This window comes from Crotalus tigris, unplaced genomic scaffold (genome assembly GCF_016545835.1).
Source record: "Crotalus tigris isolate CLP2741 ecotype Arizona unplaced genomic scaffold, ASM1654583v1 scf7180000017545.3456711, whole genome shotgun sequence".
Taxonomy (NCBI): Eukaryota; Metazoa; Chordata; class Lepidosauria; order Squamata; family Viperidae; genus Crotalus; species Crotalus tigris.
The window spans coordinates 1,895,516-1,921,948 of NW_024096464.1; the positions used below are offsets into that span (position 1 = coordinate 1,895,516).

Genomic DNA, 26,433 nt, shown 5'->3' on the forward strand with positions numbered 1-26,433 from the left:
AGATTATCATTTGACCACTTCTGCATTCAGTTAAGGAAAAACAAAATATCAAAAAGTTACTAAGAAAGATGAATGAATTCTTTTTTCTTTAATAATGATATAGTATATAGAGATATACATATATAGATAGAGATCTATTCATTTCTCTCTTTTAAAAAGTATATCAACAGTACTCTGTGCTTGTTTCATTGTTTCTGAGTTTTTCAACTTTCATATACAAGCACAAAACAATTGCTGAAAAATAACTATATAGTCAATGGTGGGATTCAAATATGTGAACAACTGGTTCTCTGTGTGGATGCTGCTTCCGGAAGTCTGTTCTAGGCCTGGGGGGGGGGGGGGAAATTAGCTATTGGTTCTGCTGAACTGATGCAAACCGGCTGAATCCCACCACTGTATATCCAAAGAATGCTAATGCAGAATTTAGAATTTTTTTTTACCAAACAAGATTTAATATGTAATGCTTAAAAATTAGAATTATCTCTATAATTTAATTCACTGTATTATTCTGAATTGAAACAAGGTGTTGTGGTTCCGGCTAATGAAACATTCCAAAGAACTTCCAGGCATTTATTTTCCTAAAAGTCTTTTATTATTACAAAATGTTGGCACAGGCACAATGGAGGGATGCTAGGATCTAAGTTCTCTTCCTCTGAGCAGTTAAATTATCAGCATGTTCCCTCCCTAAATTAGCCATCATATCTCACACTATCCAATTAGTGTGAAGGTCAAATGTTTTCTTCCTCTTTCTTTCCCGGGCTTTACCCCCAATGCCCCTTCTGCTCTTTATTAACCCCATATTTACCAGACAATTCTGCATATTGTCAAAAGCAAGAATATACAATATTTGCAGCGTTGACACAAGGATTTATGGAAAAGTATGTTTAATGTTCATCAAAATAGTTTCAGGCATTCTCTTGATGGGAGATAGGTAAACATTTCCACCTATTAATGCCTTTGTATATACAGTATAAGGTTGTACAAATAGAGGAATTATATATCATGTGTTAAGGTAGGGGTTTGTTTACATAGGTCTTGAAAAACAACCTTCCTTGTATTCTCAGTGAAAGGAATTTCTGGTAGAATCCATTTTGAACAAATGTATAACTAATTTGTAGTTTTCTTGGAGATTAATTAATTATGTGTTTCCAAGTCAATGTTTCCTCTTAGTGACCACATGGATAATAGTTTTATTGCAGATACATGTGAATCTTCCACATCTTTAAATAACTAATTGAAAATCTTTCTTTGTTATTACTAAACAAAAATAAAGCCATTGCTTTTTTAAACCCTTATGCTGCAAGGATTATGCCTTTTAAATTACATAAACTCCAGATGTTTTGCCACTACAAGCTAGTCCGGGATCATCTTTCAGTCAATGAAGATTTTTTTTTTTACTACTGCTGTTGGCACTCTTAGAAGACAAAAGTATTTGTGCAGGAATTTCCTTAGTGTCTTTATGGGGCTAACTCCAAGTTTGAGACTGTCTTTTGCCAAAATAACACTTCAAGGAAGATCTAAGACAGGGGTAGGTTGACTGTCACCTTGCTATTAGGCTAGGTCACATTATCGGGTATACTGTAATTATTGTAGGATAGTTTTGCTCAGGTTAATTATTTTTTAATAATGTAGAATGATGTTTTTGCTATATGTTTTATATGCATGTTTTAGCATATCTTGTGTATGTTTTAATATTTCCTATTGTGAATGGTTTCATGTAGTATATTATTATGTGGCCTGGTAGCATACAAATATGAGAAAAATATATTCCCTGCAATGCCCTGTGGAATCCAACATGATATCTTTGCAGGCATTGTGGAAAATTAAAATGGAAACTGGCAGATCCAGCTGCTTGATATAGGGAACTGAAAATAATGCATTTATTTAGTAAATTTATAGGTCACCAATCTCATATATATGACTCTGGGCAGGTCACAGTTAAAACAGAATAAAAACAATCAGAATTTAAAATAACCAAAATGACATTAAAATAGCAGATGAGAAGCACTATATTATGCACCCACAAACAACCTAGGACCGTGGTGGCGAACCTATGGCATACGTACCACAGGTGGTACGCAGAGCCCTCTCTGTGGGCACACATGCCATTGCCCCAGTCCTAGGCCTTCAGCTGGGTTTTATAAAATCTTTTCGCTTTAGGCCTTTGCCACCATGTGCAAAAAAAAAAAAGCTTCAATCAATCAATTTCAACTTCTCGCGGGGAAAAAAAAAAGATCTTGCAAAGTTGGAATTGATTGATTGAACTTTTTAGACCACCCAGTCTGCTGTTACCACCGCAGCCATGCCCACCCAATGGGCCATGCCCATCCAATTGGCCACCCCCACCAACGGGCCACGTCCACCTGGCACCTGACAATACATAAGTGGGTTTTGGGTTGCAGTTTGGGCACTCGGTCTCTAAAAGGTTCGCCATCACTGACCTAGGACATGAGCTTACCTGTACTATCAGGGCCCCAGATTGGATGGCAAACCTAACGTTTTAGTGTGTTCAAAGCTAGCAGGGTCAGGGCAATGTCTAATTTCTAGGGAGATTATGTTTCAGAGGGCAAGTGTCATAGCAGAAAAAGTTTTCCTCTTGGATTCTGATGACACCCTCTCTCCCTTGGGACCTGGACTATGCTCTCCTGTTGGATCTAATGGGATAGATACTACTGGGGACAGACAGCCTTGTAAATAACCTTGTTCCAAGTTGTGAAGTTTTTAAAGGTGACGCCAACACTTTACATTGCACCCAGAAGCAATGTAGACAATGGTAGACAATGGTGTCACATGTGTCAAATGACTAATACATATAACTGCCCAGGCTGCCATATTTTGCACCAGCTGAAGTTTCCAACTACTCTTCAAGGGCAGCTCCAGAAAGAATGAGTTGCAGCAATCCATTCAGAAGGTGACTAAGGTGTGTGAGTGTTTATGATATTAGACCTGCTGGCTACAGAGTTTGGACTAGAAGACCTCCACGGTCCCTCCCAACTCTGTTATTCTATGCTCTATTCCAGTGTTTCTCAACCTTGACAATTTTAAGGCATGTGGACTTCAACTCCCAGAATTCCACAGCCAGCAATGCTGGCTGTGGAATTCTGGGAGTTGAAGTCCACATGCCTTAAAATTGTCAAGGTTGAGAAACACTGCTCTATTCCAAGTCAGGCTGAAATGTGCAATGCAGGAAGGGAGTCTCATCTTTTTACAGACTTATCTAAAGTGACTCTTTAGCTTGTGCTTGAATATTATGGATTGGATTCCAAGAATATCCCTCGTGTGTCTTACCTAATTATGAGTGGGTATTATAACTTATACACCTTTTGGTATAAAACAAAAGCAAGGACTGTTACACTCCTTATTTAGTAGACGTAGTGAAGTGGTGATCTTGTCATTTCATTTTAATTTAATTTTTAAGCTTAAGAGCACTTAATAGGAGGGGAGGGATTCGGATGCAGGAATCTGTGATTAGAAGTTTTGACAGTGATTTTTAATGGTGGTTTGGGACTTGATAAAAGGACTGGAAACTTTGATTATAGTGGCTGTCCACATAAGTATATGGTATTACATCTCTTGAAACATTTTGTTACATCTAAAGCCATTATCACATGCCATACTGAGGCAATCTTTTGTTAGTGAACACATCTTCATGGGGATTTGTGGCTGATTTGGTCTTCCTTAGATTTGAATGCTATAGTTAAATACCCAGTTTGTCTCTTTCAAAGACAGCATTTTTTAAATTGAGGCCTTAAACCAAAGTTACTTTAATCTAATATTGCGTAGAGGTTGCCATTTACTTTGTCTGGATGATTCTCCCTTGTGTATTTTGTGGTTTTGTAGTTTTATACATTATTTGGTCTTTTTCTTGATAAGTAGAATTTATGAAACTCGTAATGAATACAAAACTGCAAAGAAATCTCTCATCATTTATATCTGAAACAGAAAAACTTATAGCTTTTTGCTTTCATCCATAATATGCAATGGATAAGTAGAGTTTCAGATGGACAACAATCCTTCCTTGTATAGATTCTCTCATTCCTAAATCTTATTTATTTCAATAACATCCAAAATTGCAAGAACTTCACTCTATAGTAAAAAGATCTATAAGGACGACAAGGGCAAAATTAGGTTGCTTTTAACTATGCTTGAACATTGTTCATTTTATGAAAGATCTACCAGTTTTCTCTAAGAATGTGATAAAACTTTCAGACTTTATTTTTTTTTTACTAACCTTTGGAAAGAGGCCCTTGAAGGAGAACCAGAGTCTTTAAAAAGTGGAGACTTGAAAAATGAAGGTGACAATGAGGCAGGAAAATAATGTGAGGAATAGAGCTTCTTTAGATCAAACTCAGAATTAGTTAGAAGATTAAAGGCCATCTGCTTTTTGCTGTAATTTCTAATGCTAGAGTAGTACGGAACTATAAAGTTGTGAACTCTGTCTTGCTTTCTTTCATCTTATGACACTACCTGGCTTTTTTGTGAAAAAAAAAACGCAACAAAATCTAGGCCCCTTGTTTTCTGGAATATTAAAAAAATGAGCATGATATATCTGTAGACGTTTGATTAAGATGTCATTAACTAGAGAAGAGCTCTCCTAGATCAAAGCAAAAACATTGTTGCTCACACAGGATAAGCAGAGGACAATATTATTATTTGTGGGCAGGAGACTGGTTGAACATGTTATGTCCCAAGAATAACTGCAGAGTGGCAAGTTTGGATGAAGTCAAGCTTGGTTAACATTGGGAGACAAATGCATTGAATGAGTGTTACAAGACAATGTGGAAGCTGTTTGGTTCATTTTAGAAGCTTTTGAAGCTAATAAAAGTCAATAAAATCCCTATTGAGATGGAGTTTGCAAAGTGCTAAAACAAAAAGGCTCCACAGTATTATGTTGATACGACATCATCATTTATCTAAACTATCAACTACTCAAGGAAGAATGTTCATACTACATTCTCCCCCCCCCTCCATCCCCCACTTCTAAAACTCTATCTCCTACTTTGCATTCTAATGTTACATTTATGCCTTGGAGATGTGGAAATGAGCAATACAATATGATGGATGGATGGATGCAGCTTGCCTGGATTCTCTACCACCATTTCCCTTGAGGCCTCCCAGCTGCTGGCAGAGAGCACCATCCCAGAAGAGGGTATCTTTTGCAGCTAGCAGACAATCTTCCTCTCTCTCTCTCTCTCCCTCCCTCCCTCCCTCCCTCCCTCTTTCTCCCTCCTTCCCCCCTCCCCCCTTTGTATTTCCCAGCAGAGCAAGCTTAATCTGTTTTTTCTCTTCCCCTGGCATACCTCATGATTGTCTTTCTGACTTTAGTTGTTTTGAATAAATGCCATAAATACTTTCCATAAAATAAAAATGGGAAGAATGGGAAGAAGAAATGGAGCTGGTATTTCATACTCTTGTGATGTTGATAGATTCTAATTTGGAACTGACATGAGATGTAATTGCTCATTGAGCCACTCAGTTGCCCTTTAAGGCACTTTCTGCCTTGTTTTGTTAATGAGCTGCGTGGTTACATTCACCCAGCAGTAGATCTCTGATGTGCCAGGCATTTCATGCATTTCAATTTTTAAAAAAATTGTAAGAGGTCTGCCATGTTAAATGGTATCTATCAGAATCAGCTGCAGCATAGAGCTTATGAAAATAAACTGGTCCAAGGAATCCAAGGGACAAACTATTTATATGCGCATTGTGTAAAGCGTTTCTTTGAGACCCAGTTGGGTGTAGTTGTTAAGGCATTAGGCTTGAAATTGGGAGACTGTATATAATAGTCCTGCCTTAGATATGAAGTCAGTTGGGTGACCCCGGATCACCCTTTCTCATCCGTTGAAAACAGTCAGTGGCCAACCACTTCTGAAAAAAAAAAAAAAAAAGAAAGAAAGAAAGAAAGAAAGAAAAAAAAGAGCTACATTGGATGTATTCTTTTCTTATGCAGTAAAATTTTATAAAGTTATATGCCTTATATAGAAAATTATAAAGGTGCAATAATTGCTTCAAATGGATATTAATCTATTGCAGGGGTGTCAAACTCAATTTCACTGAGAGCCGCATCAGCATTGCGGTTGCCCTGGGGGGGGCTGGGTTGGTGTGGCCAGAGTGGGTGCAGCCTACTGGGTGGGCATGGATGGAATGGGTGTGGCCTACTGGGTGGGCGTGGCCAGTTCTACATCATTCGTGTCAAGGGTGCCTATGGGGGCCTGGGCAGGAGTGGGACAGATCTGAGGGTCTCTGGCAAAAGGGGTGGGACCGGAGCAAGTGCCAAGGCATGGTCTACCGGGGCAAGTGCCAAGATGGCCACCACAAAATTGTACATTGGCTCCCGGCTGGCCTGAACCAGGGCCAAGGCAGTGGAGGCCGTTCCCTCACTGTTTCCAGGATGGCTTCGCGGGCCACATGAAACCACTTCAAAGGCCGCATCCAGCCCTCTGGCCTTGTGTTTGACAAGTCTCATCTATTGCCATGACATATTCGTTTGAGAGATATTGGCTATTACCAGTTCTCCATGGAGTCCTTGTCTTCCTCAGGTATGGGACACCCTTTTGAAGATGACTTAGGCAGGGTTGGGGCCTGATCCTAACTCTCTGAAGCCCAGATGTTGTCATCTGCATATTTGGCACTGATTTGTGTCCATTTTAACTTTTCGCCAGTCATATAGAAACAGAAGTTGGTTGTTGATCTTTTATCTTTTGCCAGTTCAGACTGTATTAACCAAAACAGATGAAGAAGAGAAGAAACCTTTTTATCGGCAAAGAATAGAGAAAAAAGACATCAATCAAACAAGCAGCTCCTCCTGCACAATAAAAAATGAATGTAAAGTTCTCTCCCCTAATTCTATATTTGTAACAAAACAATACAAGGGGAAGTTTTTAGGATGCTGGAAATGATACACTCCTTTTTTCAAAACAATACTGTTTGTAGAAGGGATCTATTCTTTTTTTTTTCCTTTCACCCTTGACCCTGGGGGAGAGAACAGGAAAAGTTATTTATCGGTATGCTCTCAATTTTGGCAGGAAGGATCCAGGGTTGAAATGACAATGTGTGTGAAACAGCATTTCTTTTATTTCTTGGAACGTGATCAGATATCTGTTCTCAGAGCAGAATGAGATTAGCTTAATAGCTATAAAATACATCGAAACAGATTTGTTTGTTTTAATATTTGAGTGGAAAATTGATAACCCTTAATGATACGTTACTAACATACAAATACAAATTGGTGCTTGGCCATAAAAGATGACATCCCATTACCTGGTTTAACTCAGGTTGTGGTACCTGCCCAATTGAGTCTGGGCTCAAGTAGCTAAATTGCGCCTGGGCTAGTCAATAATTAGATGGGACATGTGTGGGAATTACCAGGGTTGGAAGCTAGACTGGGACATGAAAGTATATCTTGGAAGAAGATACCATTTTGTGCCTGTAAAGTTACCAGAATTTAAGCCTGAGTCAAAGGAGGCCTTTTTTTAAAAATCCAATTAACTCCTTCCCACTGACAGAAGCCCATCAATGTCCTCAAACTCTACTTGCAAAACATTGTGACTCTCCAGAGTGGTTTTGGGAAGCATGAAGTGGAGGCATGGGAAGAGAAAAGTCCTTTGAGTAATTGGAATCCAGCTGCAGGCTGTAGAATTTTATCCCAATTGTGGTACTTTAAACTGACTAAAACACGGGTGTCAAACTCACCGCATCATGTGACGTGTTGCGACGTATCACAACTTTTTTGTAGTACTGGAGTTGGGGTGGGCGTGGTCTCCGTATGATGCAACTGCCCCGTGGGTCGGCAGTTTGACACCCCTGGACTAGAAGAATGCATCATCATGTCAAAAGGGAAGGTGTATTTTTCACTGTTGGGCAATTTAAAAGAAAAGTCTCTTTGTGATGAGCTCAATTTCTTGGGACTTCATGGCCATGACTACTCAGTTTTCTTGTCAGCAATAACCAAAGTGATTTGCCACTGCCATTTCCCAGAATCTTTTCCAACTTTTGAATATAATGTATGTTTCTTGGTATTTCTGGAGCTTTCACCTCCAACTACTAACCAGGTTGAGCTGTTTCATTTCTAGACTAGACAAGATGACCCGATGCCACATCAGCTAAGAGCTATTTCCACGTAAAAGCTCTCTTCAAATTATCAACTAGATAAATATTTTCCCAGCAAGTCTAGTTCATGGAGTTCAAATTTGACTTTTGTATATATCAACATGTCAAAATAATAATTGTATCTCTCAGTGTTTAAAGACATTTGCTCTTTCTTGTGAATAAACTGAAAACTGTATGACTATTCTATCCATTGTTCTGGTTGCTTACTTTAAGGAAGTAATAGTAGTCATTGTTGTTTGATTTGTCAGAAGTTGACCTGCCTCTGAAGAAGGATGCCTTCACATCAGAAGGGACCACACTGGAAGCTTTGTTGCGTGGAGAAGGGCTTGAAAAAAAGATAGATGCTAAAGAAGAAGATACTCTACAAGAGATCCAGGTAATCTCACATTTTCAGTTCATAAACTGTAGGACAGTATGTGCATATGTAAGTAGGCTAATTAATCATTATTTCCAGGTTGTACGTGTTGCCTTTAAGAAGATGGATTGAATAAATAAATAGTTCAGAATTTTGTAAAACCATTGCAGAAAAAGTGATGGGAACTACAAGTGTCATTTTGGAGATAAATATTTGTGTTAGCAATAAGAACTTGTAAAAACAGATTCCTTCTAGATGGGAAATGGAAGATATATCTTTAGAACAGGGAGTCTTCTATTGTCAGATTACAGCTTCTTTATCACCTTATTTAGCTATTGCTCTGATGCCTTTTTATTTCCAAATTAGCCTTTCTAAAGCATCCTTCTTCCATCTGGGACAAAACCCCCACACACAACTTGAGGTCCTAAGACTGCATGAGGTCCTCAGAAGCACTGAACACAGCTGCAGGTGGCACTTCAAAAATTGCCAACAAATTTTATTCATCATTCATTCATCCATTTTGCTATAGCATCTAGTATGGAAAATGCAGCAAAGAAAAATGATTAAATACATGAGGAGTAATTATATTAATTGACTTTAATTATACTTCAAAGAATTTACCAATTTATTTTTGTCCTTCTTCCCAAATACTTTTTAGAACACACATTAGCATTGTACTTAATGACCAGCAAAAGAGAAAAAGTGTGCATCCCTGATATAATCAAATCATATTGGCAAAATAATATCACTATTTCTAGGAGGAATACTTAATTAAATATACTTGATTTATATTCTTCTCATTCAAATGGGATATTTAAGGTGGTTTACCATTTAAAACAGAAATTACACACTCAAACAAAACAATTACAAAATTGAAAAAATAAAATGCCTAGTAATGTCATTGCATGTTAAAAGCTTGGCTAAAGAGATGTTTCTTTTCAGATTTTATAAAGGCAGACAATGAAGGCTTTAAGAGAGTTTCTAAGAACAGCCCTAAGTAAAATGCAATAGTCAAGATGAGTTGTTCCTAAGCCATTAGAACTGTTAATAGCTGGTATTCTAACTGTGGTTGTGTAATTCCACTTCTTGAGAATCCAGTGTCATTCAAGGATAAAGTAGCATTCCTGCTTTGTGGACCTGTTTTTTTTTAGCAGATTAATATTCTTATCTAGTACAATCTGAACTGTGATCTCAATGGCAGTTTACCTATTAACCAACAATACCTCTATCTTTGCCCAAAGTTAATCCTGTACTCTTTACGCATCTTCTTGAAATTAGGCATTTCACCTAGTAAACATTTTGGAGGACTTGGATGATAAGGAATAATATCACTGTGTGGGTTCTCAGCATGTTGATAGTATCTATTCTAATGTGCTGGGTGATACCTCCAGGAGTTTCATGTATATGTTGACACATCTGTGGTACTGAAAAAATCAGTGGCCTAGGCTTTGAGCAATAATTTCCTAACCTTACCTTCTGGTGGTGGCTTGACAGTAAAGACTGGAACCTTTACACACACACACACACACACACACACACACACACACACACACACACGCACACACACAGACAGACACACACACGAAGTCTAGATTAATAGTATTAAAACTGTTGAAAAGTCAAAAGAAATGAACAGAACTACAGTGCAACAGCAATAACACTTAAGATTTATATAGCACTTCATAATGCTTTACAGTCCTCTCCAAGCAATTTACAGAGTCAGCCTATTGCCCCCAACAATCTGGGTCCTCATTTTACCAATCTCAGAAGGATGGAAGGCTGAGTCAACCTTGAGCCGGTCAGGATCGAACTGCTGGCAGTCAGCAGAGTTAGTCTGCAATACTGCACTGTAACAACAGTGCCACCACTCCATCACAATGCCCCTATAGAATAAAGCTAAATTTTCTCTCCTACATCCAGTTTCTAGTATAAGATATCCAACAAGACAACTAAGTCAAACTACTTTATATCCCACTTGGAAATCTGATTTAGACGTAAAAGTATCCTGTAGATACTTTTGAATTGTAAGGTTATCACTTTCTCAAATCTCTTTAGCCAGATATAAAATGTGTGAGCTTGGCCTTAAATTCTGTACCACCTTATGGGCTCCACTTCAAGAAGGATTCAGACAAACTGAATCAGATTTCAGAAAAAGCAATTAAGTTTGATAAGGGGACCAAAAATCAAGTCTTATCTAGGGAGGTTGAAGGAACAGGGACTGTTTATCCTTGACAACAGTGGATGTATGATAAAGTATGGGCCATGGATGGGTTTAAGTTAAATTTAATAGATTTCAGTTATAGAAAAGCAGATTTCAGCTGAATGTCCAAATAGTTTCTGTAATATTAAAAGCAATTTGAGAGCCTAACCAATCTCCTAGAAAAAGTGGAAAGCGCCCCTTCATGGAGTGGATTCATCTATTACTGTAGGAGTGATTTAATTTGTGTCCTGGCAAAATAGGAGGTTGGACTTGACCTAAGTGGCTTCTCCCAGATCTCTCTTTCTGTGATATATTTTCTCTGCTAAATTCTGCTCAAAAGGCCTTCCGTTGCACTGGGATTTGTTTTTAATTATTGTTTGTTATTTCAATTCCAGCGGGTTTTGGAAAACGATGAGAATGCAGATGAAGTGAACGAAGAGGAAGAGATAGAAGAAGATATTCCAAAACGAAAAAACAGACCCCGAGGACGGGTAAGCTGCTTTAGCCTTGTGGGAAAGAGGAGGAGGAGGAGGAGGAGGAGAGAATAATCCCAATTTGCATCTTTATATATTGCCCATCTTTATATATATGCATACAGAGGCACAAAGTTTAATGACACCCAGTGGTATGTGGTATGTTCTAAAACTGTAGGATGATCAATTAAATATGTGTGGTAGTTAATTCACACCTGCAAATTCTCTGTGGGTGGCTCACTGGTGTTTTTCTTTTTTCCGCTCTCTGATCTTTAGTATAAAGCCATCACAAAGTGAAATGATATAGAAAACACTCATATATAGTGATGGCACATAACGTGCACTATTTGCTGCTTGTTTTCTTTCTTTCTTTCTTTCTTTCTTTCTTTCTTTCTTTCTTTCTTTCTTTCTTTCTCTCTCTCTCTCTCTCTCTCTCTCTCTCTCTCTCTCTCTCTCTCTCCCTCCCTCCCTCCCTCCCTCCCTCCCCCCCTTGGCAGTTTCAAAGCAGGGACGAGCTGGCTATTGATCAGTCTTCTCCACATGATGCTCCAGCTGCAGGCTCTCACTAATCAGGTCCCCTGGCAAGAAACCCACGCAGTAGGCAGATAGCTCACCTCACCTCCTACTGTTGCTGCTGCTTGGCTGTCTCAGCCCACTGGGGTGAACTGTTGCAGGCTCTCGGAACTGAGAGAAGTCCAGCCCCTACAAGGTCCCTGGAGCAGCTTCCCAGCAGAGAACTCTATTATATTCACCAGGACTGATCTACTCCATCAGCAGCCTCATAGTAAATGTCCTAGTTGGCAGAAACAAGAGCTGTGTTGTTTCCAGGTACACTAGAAGATGCTACGTACAGAATGCAGGATGCATCCAGTGCTAGAATTAGGGGGCTACAAAAAAATCTCCTCTTTATCACTTTAAATGCAGGTTTGCTCTGTTCTAATGGGAGATGGGGCGGAGTGCATTCTAAAGAGAGAGAAAAAAGTATATTTGAGGTGACCTCTCCATTCTTTCTTTTCCCACACTTTTCTTCTAGCCAAGAACTGAGAGTAAAAGAAAGTTCAGGTTGGGGCAGGGCATGGGGGGGGGGGGGAAGCTTGCAATCTTTGCCCATTGTGTCTGTGAAAATTGTATAAGTTCTACTCTCTGCAGATGAAGCAATTCAGCATTTAAAGTAAGATGGCCATTATTCCCATTTTATTTATTCATTAAAAGATGGAGCGGGAAAGAAGCAGCTCTGGGTCACTAACCACCCTGCACTAATTTAGCAAGGGTTTGGAAATCTGCAGTGCTTAAAAAATAGAAACAAGCAATTTTCTCTTATTTTAGGATTTTACATCTATGGCACATTGTCAGTTTGATACTTAAGGATGACCATAGGACACAGAGGCAGACATAGCTGCACCTGTTGATTGTTCTACCATCTTGGCCCTAGCTGTGCCTATTTCCAGAGTGTATTTTTGAATTTGTTGAATGATGGGATGTTAGTAAGCAAACAGAGTAAGTTTGTAGTAAACAGAGTAAGTTTTAGAGCTGGTCCACATCTGCTCCTTATTAGGGTCTATTAGAAAATATTTTTCTTACTGAAAATTTGAAGAACTCTTTGATACTATTCCAGGCTATACATTAAAAAAAATGGAGAACAGGGTCTTGAGTTGTCAGTAACAGTACTCTGATAGAAAACAGAATTGGCAGAGAGATTATCTGATTACAATCTTCCCAACCATGCAGTACTGTGCTTTCAATTTCTATTCAGAACACCTGGATGTGCACAGGCAGCTCTAGTGTGTAACTCAGGAGAGAAGCTGCCTTTTTCCTAGAATTACATGGCTACTGTAAAGAGGCCAGTCCCCTTGCCCAAACCCTACAAAGTTCTAAAGTAGGGTAGAAGTAGAGAAAAGTAAGGTTCTACTTTTAGGCAAGAAAAACCAAATGCGCGGGTATAGAATAAGTGGTACCTGGCTCAATTGTACTAACTGGAAGAAGAATCTTGGAATCCTAGTGGACAACCATTTAAATATGAGCCAGCATTATCCTAGGCCACATTAACAGAAGGATAGAATCAAGAACACGTGAAGTATCAGTACCATTTTATAATGCCTTGGTGAGACCACACCTGGAACATTGCATCTGGTTTTGGTCATCACGATATAAAAAAAGATGTTGAGATTCTGGAATGAGCGCAGAGAAGAACAACAAAGATGATTAGAGGACTGGAGGTTAAAACATATGAACAATTGCAGGAATTGGGCATGTCTAGTTTAATGGAAAGTAGGACTAGGGATGACGTGATAGCAGTGTGCCAATATCTAAGGAGCTGCCACAAAGAAGACAGGGTCAACCATTCTCTAAACTAAGCACCTGAAAGCAAAATAAGAAGAAATGAATGGAAACTAATGAAAGAGAGAACCAACCTAGAACTAAGGAGAAATTTCCTGATGGTTATTACAATTAAACAGTAGGACAGCTTGCCTTCAGAAGTTGTGGGTGCTTCATCACTAGAGGTTTTTAAGAAGAGACTGGAAAACCATTTATCTGAAATGATATTGGGTCTCCTACTTAAACAGTAGGTTGGACTAGAAGACCTCCAAGGTCCCTTCCAACTCTATTATTTTAATATATTACTTCTGTTTAACACAGCAATTGATGCCTAAACTGGCATCAATATATATTCATGCATGTATGCAATATTTGTGCATATGGGCATTTCATTTTGCTCCCTTTTTAGCAATGTTGAGAGGCCCATTCTAGTCTCAAAATATGGATTGCTATTTGCAACCTGGATTCCAGGCAATAGAATTCCAGACTGTGATTTTAAGGCTTCAAGTATCATCCTATAACAATGAAGCCATAACTCCGGAACTTGAGACAGTGCAAGAAGGAGAGACCGTCACCTTTTATTTATTTATTTATGAGACTTATATACCGTTTTAAGTGCAAGCACCTTCTCTGATATGCCAATTAATTCATTAAATTCAGGGAGCTGTTTACACCAAGGGACATCAAGAAAACATAAAGGACATTCCATTTTCAGTCTGCCATGGAACAGTTCAACATCTATTACTTCATTTTTAGCCCATTGTATGAATCACCTGAAGTTAACGTTGAGTTGGTACTTAAGGGGAATAAAGGAATTAGAATTCTGTCAACAATCCATTACTATTGTTCCATGAAGTGGCGAAGTTCTGTCACTGCTTGGATCACATGGAATTTGGAGAGGCATGTCATTCCTGTTCATATATGTCATATACATAGCCTCAGTTCTCATTTCCTGCAAGTTTAGCAGAAAGTATGAAATGGACATGACAATATATTGAAGCCCATCTCAGATTTCTTGCTGACAGTGGTAATGCTCTATTTGTAGTGTTCCTCAAACTTGGCAACTTTAAGTTGTGTGAACTTCAACTTCTGGAATTCCTCAGCAAACTTGGGAGAACTTGCCAACTTTGAGCAACTATGGTCTGTAGTTTCTGTAGAGGCATAATTGCTATGGAACAGGAATGGGCAACCTTTTTTTTTATTGAAAATTTTTTAAAATTTTTTACAAAGAACAAAAAGACAACAATAAAAAACAAAACAACCCTCACCCAACTCCTCCCAAACCACCCCCTCCATCCCCCCCGAGCTTCCCAGAGCTGAATATAGGCTTAATTAAAATTTTAAAAATCCTAAAAAAAATTAAACAACTTATAAAATGATTAACAATAAAATATATATAACAAAAAAAGCATAAGCATAAAAAAGTGCTTAAAAAAAAGAAAGAAGAAAGAAGAAAAGAGATTAAAAAAAAGAAAAAAGAGAAAAAGTGCAATCTATAAAATATCAAAATTTATATACAAGTTATAAAAAAGCTAAATGATATTTTTTTATATCCAATTTGTATTGTGTGAAATTTATCCATTTTTCCCATACGGCAAAAAATTTCTCTTGCGATTGCTCCTTTAAAAAAGCCGAAATCTTTGCCATTTCCGCCAGATAAGAAACTTTAAAAAACCACTCTTGCAAGGTAGGCAAAGATTCCTTCTTCCAGTATTGCCCTACTAACAGCCTTGCGGCTGTAATCAAATTTAACATCAATATAACCTCCTTGGCATCACAATCAGTAACAATACCTAACAAAAACAATTGTGGAGTAAATTTTACCCTCTTTCTAAAAATTCTTTGAATATTCCACCATATCTTAATCCCAAAAGCTTTTATATTTTTACACGACCACCAAATATGATAATAAGTGGCATCCAGGCAACCACATCTCCAACATTTAGGCTGTAAGTCAGGATACATAAGAGACATTTTTTGTGGATCAAGGTGCCATCTATAAAACATTTTATAAAAATTCTCCCTTAAATTCTGGGCTTGTGTAAATTTGACATTCCTCACCCACATAATTTCCCAGGTATCCAGTAGAACTGGTTCACCAAAATTTTGTGCCCATTTAATCATACAGTCTTTAATTAGTTCTGATTCTGAGTCCAGTTCCACTAGAACCCCATAAATTCTCTTAATGTGAGTTCGCCTTTGATCCTTTACATGTTTAAAAAGATTTTCATCTTCTCTGAGCAAGCCCATATTACGATCCATCTTCCATCTAACCAGTATTCGTCTGTATTGAAACCATGAATAGGCAATATTTTCATGTAGTAAATCTTCCAAAGATTTTAACTGCCAATTTTGACCATCCCATCTAAGTAGTTGTGTATAAGAGACCTTATCCATTTTAACTCCTCTCCTTATCCCCTCTATCGCATGCCAAGGTATAGCCCATAATGGTATTTTAAAATCACTTTTATAATATTTCCTCCAAACCCGAAGTAGAGAAATCCTTATAATATGAGATTTAAAAACCCGATCCACTTTTTTATTAAAAATTAAATAGGCATGCCATCCAAAAAGTAAATCCCAACCCTCCAGATGGAGTATTTCTACATTTGTTAAATTTACCCAATCACTAATTAATGTTAAAACCACAGCATCATAATATAATTTCAAATTCAGTACCTTGAGTCCACCTCTCTCACGGAAGTCTTGCATAATTTTAAGCTTTACCCTTGGTTTTTTCCCTGCCCAAATAAATTTATTAATGCCTTTCTGCCATTCATTTAAATTAATCTCATTCTTTAAAATAGGTAGCATTTGAAACAAAAAAAGAAATTTTGGTAGGACATTCATTTTAATCACTGCAATTCTTCCCATAAGAGATAACTGTAACTTCTCCCAATTCTTCAAGTCTTTCTGTACCCTGACCCACAGCCTTTCATAATTATTTTTATACAATTTTACATTAGAAACAGATAAAGTAACCCCCAAATATTTTATCTTATCAACAACTTCAAAATCTGTCAGATTAACCAAAATCTGCTTGTCCAGATTAGTCATATTTTTAGATAATATTTTAGTCTTATTATTATTAATTTTAAAACCCGAAACCTGTCCATATTGGTAAATCAGTTGTAGTAACTTTACAGGAATGGGCAACCTTTTGTCCATTCTCTCCAATAACTGGGAAAAAGCTAAGGCCCATAAGTAATGATAGGATGCTACAAATGGGAAAACAAGTTCTTTCTTTTATTTTTTCCAGATCCTAGGAATAATTTTTAAAAAGATGTTAGAAACACTTTTTAAAAATGTTTGATTAAAAACCTAATGTGTCTGCAGATTATCCAAGCTGTAAGCACAGTAGTTGCTTTACCATTAAACTATTCCAACTCAGATCTCAGTTGAGAGGATACACATGAAGTCTCTCTATCATGTTAAGGCTGATCATGGTCCTAGTATATTAGCTGATAGATCAGTCTACTTTGTCCGGTAGAACTGTGCAATATCTCAATGAAAGATGAATTGCTTTGTCATTTCCTTGCTTTCTCTTATCCTTTGCAAGATGCCATAATTTGAATCCTTATATTAAAATGTAAACTTATTATTGATTTTTATATATTTAGGTGAATACCTAACTTCATGTTGAAAACTAAAAAGCAATTACTAATTTAATAAGATAACAATTAAAACAGAGCATATTGCTAGACGTCTACTTTTAATGTAATCCCAACTGTAGAAAACAGAAATATCATATTGGCCTTATGAAAGGTGTCCTTGTTTTAACTTTAACGAACCTCCTCAGAGGAGGAATTAATAAAGATGTTGAAACTTAGTTCTTTCCTTTGCTAATCCTTGCAAGTTGAACTTTGTATATTGATGCTATTATTACTCAGAGATTCTCTGAGGATTGCCAAGGTATTCTGACTCTCAATAATTTAGTAATAGGAATTAAAATTGCCAGGACAAACTAAGGATGTCTGCCATGTCTGATCATGTGCTAATTACATAGTTCTTGCCCTTCATATTCCTCATCAGTTGAATGTGGTTATTAATTGGTTGCTTTTGACAAGGATTTTGGGTAGTCGTGCTGGCTACTTTAAGTTTCTGTAAAATTTTGTAAAATTAAGATTCAGTTTTTGTATAAACTGTATAAACAATGGTCTAGTGTACAGATAGTCCTCCATTTATAACCACAAATGGGCCTGGAATCTTGGCTGTTGAGTGAAGCAGTCATTAAGCTAGATGCCACATGACTGCTTCACTTAACAATCATAATCCTGGCTCTCCCAGTGGCAGTTATTAAGTTGGTGTTTGTTCACATTTTTAGCTAGATTTGAGGTATGTTCCTCCAGCACACAGGAGAATTATACCCCCACCCACTCACATGTGCATGGAAGAGAGGGGAAATCCTTCAATACAAGGGAGAATAGATCTCAAATGCAGCAAGCACACCTCATGCAACCTTCCTGTTGGCTTCCCCATTGACTCTTTGGGCAAGCCAGCAGTAGTGATTGCAAATGGTGATCACATGATTGCAGGGCATTTTGCAACATGTTGTAAGTACAAATAGATTGCCAAGTTCCTGAAATGCAGTCATGTGAGTTGGGCAAGCCATCACAATGTTTTACAATGCCTAGAAGTGCTTTACTGGCCATATAGTATGCATTCTGAGGCTTTCAGCCTGTGAAAGGTTGTAAGTCAAGGACTATCTATATGACTCATGGAATGAAGGACATTGATTTCTTGAGACACTGTTTTGCACCTAGCCTTAATTGATGGACCTTGCAGCTCTAAAAGGAGGCACAATGGCTCAGCATTTAAAGAGGCTGGGTTTGTCAGGTTTGATACCCAAGCATTGTGCAATGGGGTGAGCTCCTGTTACTTGTCCTAGCTCCTGCCCACCTAGTATTTGAAAGCATGCAAATGCAAGTAGATTAATAGATACCATTCTGATGGGAAGGTAAAAGTGTCCTGTGCACCTTTGGTATATAGCCACACTGGCCACTTGACCATGGAAAATGTCATCGGACAATGCTGGCTCCCTTGACCAAGAAATGGAGATAAGCACCACACCCTAGAGTTGTCCACAGCTGAACAGGGAAACCTTTACCTTTAGCTTTTGCAGCTTATAAAAAATAAAGCATAAAGTAAATCTTATCAACTTGCCCACCCTTGCTTTAATGTATTCTAATTTTTTCACATTCATTTCCAAGCTTTAGTCTCTCTCCTTGGAATACTTCCAAAACATGTGATTGACTTATGTACACCAGATTTTCTTCTAAAATAAATGGGACTTTCTCCTCTGCATTCAGCTGCCACTTGCAATAGATTGTCTGAAGCAATCTGGATCTTCTAAATTATATCTAGAATGTAGGTTCCTAATTAATTGTTTCAGAGAACTAATAAGAAAGGATCCAAGGCAGAAAGAATACAGAGGAATGAATATGCCAGTCCTTCCAAATTTGTGCAGGTCCCTTTCTTTCCACAGCATGATTTCATTTTTAAATCTGGGTGCATTCATCTGTCCTCCTGGCAAGCATTCCCATTTGGCTGCATTAGAGTGCTCCAAAGCTGCTCCGCTGAAGCTTTTCAGCTGTATACATCAATTCTTGCTATATGATGGCAGAAGCTGAAAGCAGCTGTAGATGACTAAATGCCACAGACTGAAGCAGTGAGAGCATGCATGAAGCTCTCAGTTTGTGCTTCTAGGGTGGTTGTCTCTTTGCCAACCCCCTGAGGCCATTATGGGAATGTTGATAAAGAGATTCGAAGGCCAAAGACATGTGAATCCACAGAAAGCAATTTGAGGATTTATAAAATGGTGGAGCACTAAAATCTGAGACTCTAAAGCACAAATTATACAGCTAACATGGATGTTTTCATGCTTATTTTGTATACTTCATATTTTATACACTTCAGTGAAGATTAGGTGCAGTTGCAAATGATTATGCAACAGTATGCATAACAGTGATAGTAAAATTATTCAGTGGTAACCTAACGTACACACCCCATCAACCACGATTTTGAAAAAAGAGACATTTAGAAATCAAGGTACCGTACATATATAGGATTAGGTATTTTATTTTTTGCTTCTCTTAATTCTAGCAGCATGTATTTTTAATTTAATTTTAATAAGCCTCATTTCACAAATTCTTTGTAGTTCTTTTGAGAATTCAAATAGGATATGAAAGAGTGAACTTGTTGCTATGTTGCAATTCCCACCTGGTCCAAGGCAATGTGGAACAATGAAATGGGAACTTCCCAATTTCCAGAAGCTGCAACTTAGATAAGAAAGAAGACCAGCACAGCAGTACTAATGTTGTTTGAGGACCCTAGTAGTACCCAAGCATATTGTTCTACCAACCTATGTGGACACAATTGTTACATCTTCCTGACAGTCGATGACTAGAACAGATGTATGTTTCTTGTGCTGCAGAATCTACAAGCAGCTCTTCAACTCAATATCAGAAGTAGCTTCATATTTTCAAAGCTAGTGCAAATTTGTTAATCTGCTCAAGAGCAGCTATTCTCATGAGTATGTAATAGTAATGATGACAAAGCAGAAAGTTCACTGTAGGATTTGTAAAATTATTTTGAGTTTAACGTTTTGGGATAACTATAAGGCACAGTTTTTGCATTAATATCTTGGTTTCATTCTAGGCCCGAGGCTCTGGTGGTGGTAGGCGAAGGAATGATGTTTCTTCTATGGATGACCATGACAAACCTTATGTTTGTGACAGTAAGTAATCTCCAGATTTTTACTAAACTTTTTATAATATAATTTTTACTGAGAATTTGATTACAGCAATAAAAAACCAATGCACTTAGAGAAAAAGAAGAGAATAGAAAAAAAGTGCAGAAAAAGAAAGAAGAAAAAGAAAAGAAATATATAAAGAACTGATCTCCAACCTTTATCACAACCAATATAACTCTTCGTCTTCTTTTAATGTCCTGGAGAAAATCCATCTATAGTATATAGTTGCTAAAACACTGACTAGATGGCACATAATCAATAAGTCAATCAATCAATCATTATATTGATGTTTTTTTTCTCCATGGGTACAAAATGTATGTTAAGTAATCATCTACATATCAACAAGTACCTTGACCCCATGGGATGTGTTACTATTTTATTTATTTGGATTATGTTTTGTCTCCATCATATGTATGAAGAATATTTTTGTTTATAGAAAATTCAGTTCAAAAACAACATAGAATTTCCAATATTCCCTTCAGTTTTAGGTGCTTTGTCCCTGATAATTCACTTTAGAGAATTTTGTTCCATCAAGTTGAACACTTTTCTTCCAAGGTAAATGTAGAGTGCAAAGTGACAGATGTTTCATGCAAATAGATAGCATAATTTCTTATTAGTCGTGCACTATATTTTTCTTACTATTTTTTAGAAGAAAAGGCATTTATTATAATCTTAAAGTCTTCTCAGCAATGACCATGTCATTCTTGGCTTTTGCCTTTTAATTAATCTTCTTGGTTAATAACAGTGTTGAAATGCCTGTGTTGCATAAGAATCACTGTTGTTTTGTTCCTGATGACTAATACAAATTAGTGTAGGTTTTTTCTTCCGAAGTTTCAAGGCAGTTCCCCTGTACCCCTAATTTCTGTTTCTTTTAGGCATTTTTCTTCCATGAACTCATTTCAATTTGAGCATGATAGCTATAACTCCTGAATTTTGCACATTAGCTTGCTTTCTGTGTTACAGATAGATGTGATGCGATGCCTAAAATATGTTCAGTTTAAATATTGGTTATTCATTTCACACTTGTCAGTGCAGAATGTATCTATATCATATCATAATTCGTGTACATTATGATATGATATGTACATGTTTTGATAAACAATTAATATTTATTCTTATCCCAGATATTGCAACTGGGATTCCCAAACATTGCATTTGTGACTTTCTGGCTCTCTAAAATCGTGCCACTGAGGTTTGGCAGATAAATGGCTGATTTTTTCTTCCAAAGACTTAACACTCACTTAAACTAAGTTTCATTGGGGGTATCTATAATATGTGTTTGTCTTGAGAAAAACGGGTCCAGAAACACACACGAAAGACCACAAAGACATAAATACTATAAACAAATTCATAAATACCTAATGCAAATGAAAATCATACGGTCATTAGGGACCACATATTATACTTTCTCTGTGCTTGGATAGTGCATTTTAGTGCAGAGTGCAGATGGAGAGAAGTGCATTTTAGTGCAGATAGTGCAGAGATGAGCAACAAAGACGATGAGGGGACTGGAGGCAAAAACATATGAATAATGGTTGTTGGAATTGGGTATGTTCAGTTTAATGAAGAGAAGGACGAGGAGTGACATGATAGCAGTGTTCCAATATCTCAGGGGTTGCTACAAAGAAGAGGGAGTCAACCTATTCTCCAAAGCATCTGAAGGCAGGACAAGAACAGATGGAAACTAATCAAGTAGAGAAGCAGCCTGGAACTTAGGAGAAATTTCCTGACAAAACCATTAATCAGTGGAGTGACTTGCCTCCAGACACTGGAGGTTGCCTAGCTCAGGAATTCTGGGAGTTGAAGTCCACAAGTCATAAAAGAACCAAGGCTGCCTAGCTCAGGAATTCTGGGAGTTGAAGTCCACAAGTCATAAAAGAACCAAGGTTGCCTACGCCCGGTATAGGATTTCCTGCTTGAGCAGGGGATTGGACTAGAAGAGCTCCAAGGTCACTTCTAACTCTTTTATTCTGTTAACCTGTTATTGTTATTCTAACTTACTATATAATGCACAGAAAGTAGATTCAAACCAATCGACTGTATTGAGTAAAGACTATGACAGGGATTCTCAACCAGCAAAGCTGGCTGAGGAATTCTGGGAATTGAAGTCCACAAGTCTTAAAGTTGCCAAAGTTGAGAACCCCTGGACTATGAGAGGACAGCTTTTGTTTAACTTAACATGAGATATGCAGCAGTGAATTCCGCCTTGATCACTAAGGCTCAGCAACTGGTTTCAACTCAACTAATTTAAAGCAAAGTCTCACCTTGTATTTTATACTCAGATATGGAATAGACTTTTTTTTTAATTAGGCAGCGCATAGTCTAATGTCTCATAGTCTTTACTCAATATAGTATATTGGTTTGAATCTACTTGCTGTGCATTATAGAGTATTTAGATATTGCATGTATATTTAGCATGTGCCTCAGATGCAGGATCCAATTCTCCAAATGGTGGTCATTTCTAGATGATAAGAGACAAGATGGGTAGGGTAGGAATCAGGGAACCACACATAGGAATAGCACTTAGACTTTTATACTGCTCCAAAGTGCTTTATGGCACTCTCTGAACTGTTTACAGAGTCAGCCTATTGCCCCCAACAATCTGGGTTCACATTGTACCTATCTCAGAAGGATGGAAGGCTGAGTCAACCTTGAGCCGCTCAGGATCAAAGTCCTGGCTATAGGCAGAGTTCAGCCTGCAATACTGCATTCTAACCACTGCACCACCAGGCTCACATACACAACTGAAGCACTGACTTTTGGTTTACATGTGTCACACAGCCATACTTTAACTATAGTATTTGTAGGAGAAGGACTGGCAGAGGCAAGAGGCAGAGTTAAAAGAGGGATCAGCCTAGAATCTCTACATAGCCACAAATGGACTAAGTCCAACCTCCCCTTGAATTTGGTTCACCCTTATCTAACTCCAAGCAGATGCTGTCCATTAGTTGAGAAGATTCCTGTGCATAGGTTTTTAGCAATAAATCAGCTTAATAGGACTTGTTTCCGCTAACAATGTTACTTTTAATGAATGTAATGCTTAGAGCAGCAGTACTTTTCTTTTAGAGCTGTTCAAAAGCCTGAAAAACATCAGGTGGCTTTAGTGAATGTCACAGATGTACTCTACTCACACTATGGTTCCTATATGATATATGGTTCAAAGCAATTCTTCTGTATAATTCTTTGGGATGCAATACTTTACATCAAGAAACAGAAATAGAATTTTTGTTGACTGACATAGGCAGACAGCTTGTATAGAAGTATGTAAGGTGAGTTCTGTACTTCTGATGTATCATTTGCTGATCCTGTTTATTGTTCTCTGCATCTTCTGTGTTTGTAGTCTGTGGCAAGCGCTATAAGAATCGACCAGGACTGAGCTATCACTATGCTCACACTCACCTTGCTAGTGAGGAAGGGGATGATGCTCGAGAACAGGAGACACGTTCACCACCTGTCCACAGAAATGAAAATCATAAACGTGAGTAGGATATATGTGCCCCTTATATTTTATAATGTAATGTTCCAGTCCCTATTTATCGTCCCACTACTGCATCCATCTTTGTATTACAGTTGTGACTACACTTACTTTGTTCCTCTGTGAATTATTAGGACCAGGCTTTTAATGGAGCTAATTAGCTGCAGCTTTTCCAGATGCTGAGCTCAGCTAATCCAAAATTTGTCTCAGACTTCCCATTAGTTCAGCAAACAGGTCACTTTCCATCACTGTTCCTCTGGGAAGAACATGTGGAGAAGAGACAAGTCAAGTAGTTTTCTGTGGTTCATTTTGAGAACAACATATACGTTCTCTTTTTGTTTCTGCCCTTTTGTTGTTGTTACTGGGAAAAATTCCCAAGCTCCTAAAACTCCCTCTTAAGGGATCAAATAAGAGACAAAGGTTTTAGTTAAAGAAAAAGATTTACCGCTGGCTGTGGATCTCACAATATTTTTTGCTCCAGAAACTTTTGGACATTATAAAAAATGTAATGGGGCTCTATTTGCCTCATTTTTTAATGGCAGAAGGTTGGATGTTGGATTGAACCCTTTATAATTTTTTATAAAGCATTGCACCTTTCTAAGAGAGGAAATGGCTGAAGGAACATGTTGCTTCCCTAGAATGTATTTTATAATACGAATGTGGTATTGGAAGTAAAATAAAATTGGTGCTAAGATGTAACTCTTTATTGATGAGAATAAATGGGGAAATTTTTAGTTGCATTCCTGTCAAAGCAGCCTAAATAATAATGGCTATTTATCAGGTGAAAGCCTAGCTGTAGGCTGGGTTTTAGTCTCTTTTTAGAAGTACAATTCTGAATTTGTACAAACTGCTATTTTGTTACATTTGGTCGTATAATATAAAATGCTGCTTTTATTTTTATTTTTAATAACTAAATACAAAAATTTTAAAAGAAGGTGGGGCAGCTGAAAAAAATAATGTATAGCAATACATATCAATAACTTGAAGCCATGATTCATTACAGCCATCCATGGTTTTCTATATTAATCAATTCTCTAAACCACAGAATTGTTGGAGCCTTATATTTATCTTTCTAATGCTGAACAATTCATATTTTGATTGTAAATCTATTTTTTTTGTCCAGAATTCAACTCTCATATGATTGAGTTAAATGTAAACTTATGAAAATATTAAATCTCATTGAATTAAGAAAAAAAAATGATAATCTGGACCATATGTGCTATTTCTTTTAAAATATGCTACATACAGTATATGTATCTAGCTATTTAAAAAAATAAAACTGCAAATATATGCAAGAAAAAACCCTAAATGATTCAGTGAATCAATTAGCTAATTTATTAATGCCAGTGCAATGGCTAACAATAATTTTCTATGAATTATTTTACATATGTCATAAAATATATTGTCCATTTTACTTGTTTTGAAAAAAAAATCCAGAATATAATTTCATATGTTTTTAGAACTATTATCCCACAAGATTACCAATAACACAAACAAAAGAAGTAGTGGATGGCTTTTATAAAAATATTTCTAATAAAATAATTACAACAATAAATAAACAGCCCCAAGTCATCAAATATCTTAAGTTAATTACTCAATCTTCAGTTGAGTAATCTTCAACCATAAATCAGTATAGAGAAAGTTTCAAATTAAATCCACTTTCATATTTCTGGCAAATGTGATGCCACTGACAGGACCTCCCTTTCACCCAGATCTGTTTTATGGCAATGGATGTAGAGTTTGTAAAGCACGGGAATCTAATATTTTCAGTATTAGAGAAACAGTCAAAATACATTTAAATAGATTACTTGACATGATAAAATCTCTTTAAAAGTATATGCAGTGAATTAAGTAAACAGATGTAGTAGCCAAAAAAACATTCATTTTGCTATTATATCATCTTGTCAGTTAACTCCTAAGTTTATTGTCCCTTCCCAGATCAGGTGAGTCCATTAATTCTAGCCCTTGAAATCCTTTTGTTCTGAATGATTACAACTTTGCAAGAATTCCTATGGTTAATGGCAAATTATTAGAGCTGGGCTGAGTCTGCAGGGTGGTGGGTTAGAGCAGGGCTTTTCAATCTTTTCACCCATTGTACCACTTTTAGGATATGGCAATATCCGAATACCACCAGTCGCCTAGCAAAGTGTCAAAAACTTGATGACCAAAAAAAAAAAAAAAAAGGAAAAAACTGATGAAGTACAGGTAGTCCTCGACTTACAGTTTGCTTAGTGACTGTTCGAAGTTACAATGGCACTGAAAAAAGTGCCCCCCAAGCCACAGCCGAGCAAGACACTTGCCTGTGGTGCTCTTCCTCCTGTCTGAGGTTTTCATTGTTGTGAGGCATTTCTGTTGAGGATTGGCAGTGGGGGTGGGGTGGGGGGGTGTTTGGTTTTTATTCCCCGTCTGCTGGGTGGTTGCAGCAGGTTTTGCTCACTTCACATGACCCTGGGACACTGTGACCGTCATAAATATGAATCAGTTGTCAAGCATCTGAATGTAAATCACAAGACCCTGGAGATGTTGCAGCTGATCGGCGCTTCTTCTGGGCTCAGCAGAAACACCAGGATCAGCGTTAAGCTCCAGCAGGAGCCTGGTGCTGATGCTGGCGCTTCCGCTGAGCCCTGACAGCCCTGCAGCTCCAGCCATCTCTCGCTCAGGTTTGTGCGGTGCTGCCACTGGTTCAGCTTATTACCCTCCCCCGCTACCACTTTTCTAGGATGGTCGCGTACCACCTGCCAGGTGCCAATGTACCAC

General features: G+C 37.6%; 1 protein-coding gene across 19 annotated transcripts in view; it reads left to right on the top strand.

The window, feature by feature from the left end:
• DPF3 (double PHD fingers 3) overlaps nt 1–26,433 on the top strand; it is a 243,535-nt gene that overhangs the window by 160,768 nt on the left and 56,334 nt on the right. For all 19 annotated transcript variants that reach the window (XR_005555560.1, XR_005555574.1, XR_005555577.1 and 16 more), the window contains 4 exons: nt 8,355–8,482; nt 11,057–11,152; nt 20,108–20,186; nt 23,542–23,679. Coding sequence is in view for 11 of the 19 variants with exons in the window: in XM_039334076.1 (XP_039190010.1) it covers nt 8,355–8,482; nt 11,057–11,152; nt 20,108–20,186; nt 23,542–23,679 (441 nt within the window). In the remaining 8 variants the exon portion in view is untranslated. The remainder of the gene's footprint in view (nt 1–8,354; nt 8,483–11,056; nt 11,153–20,107; nt 20,187–23,541; nt 23,680–26,433) is intronic.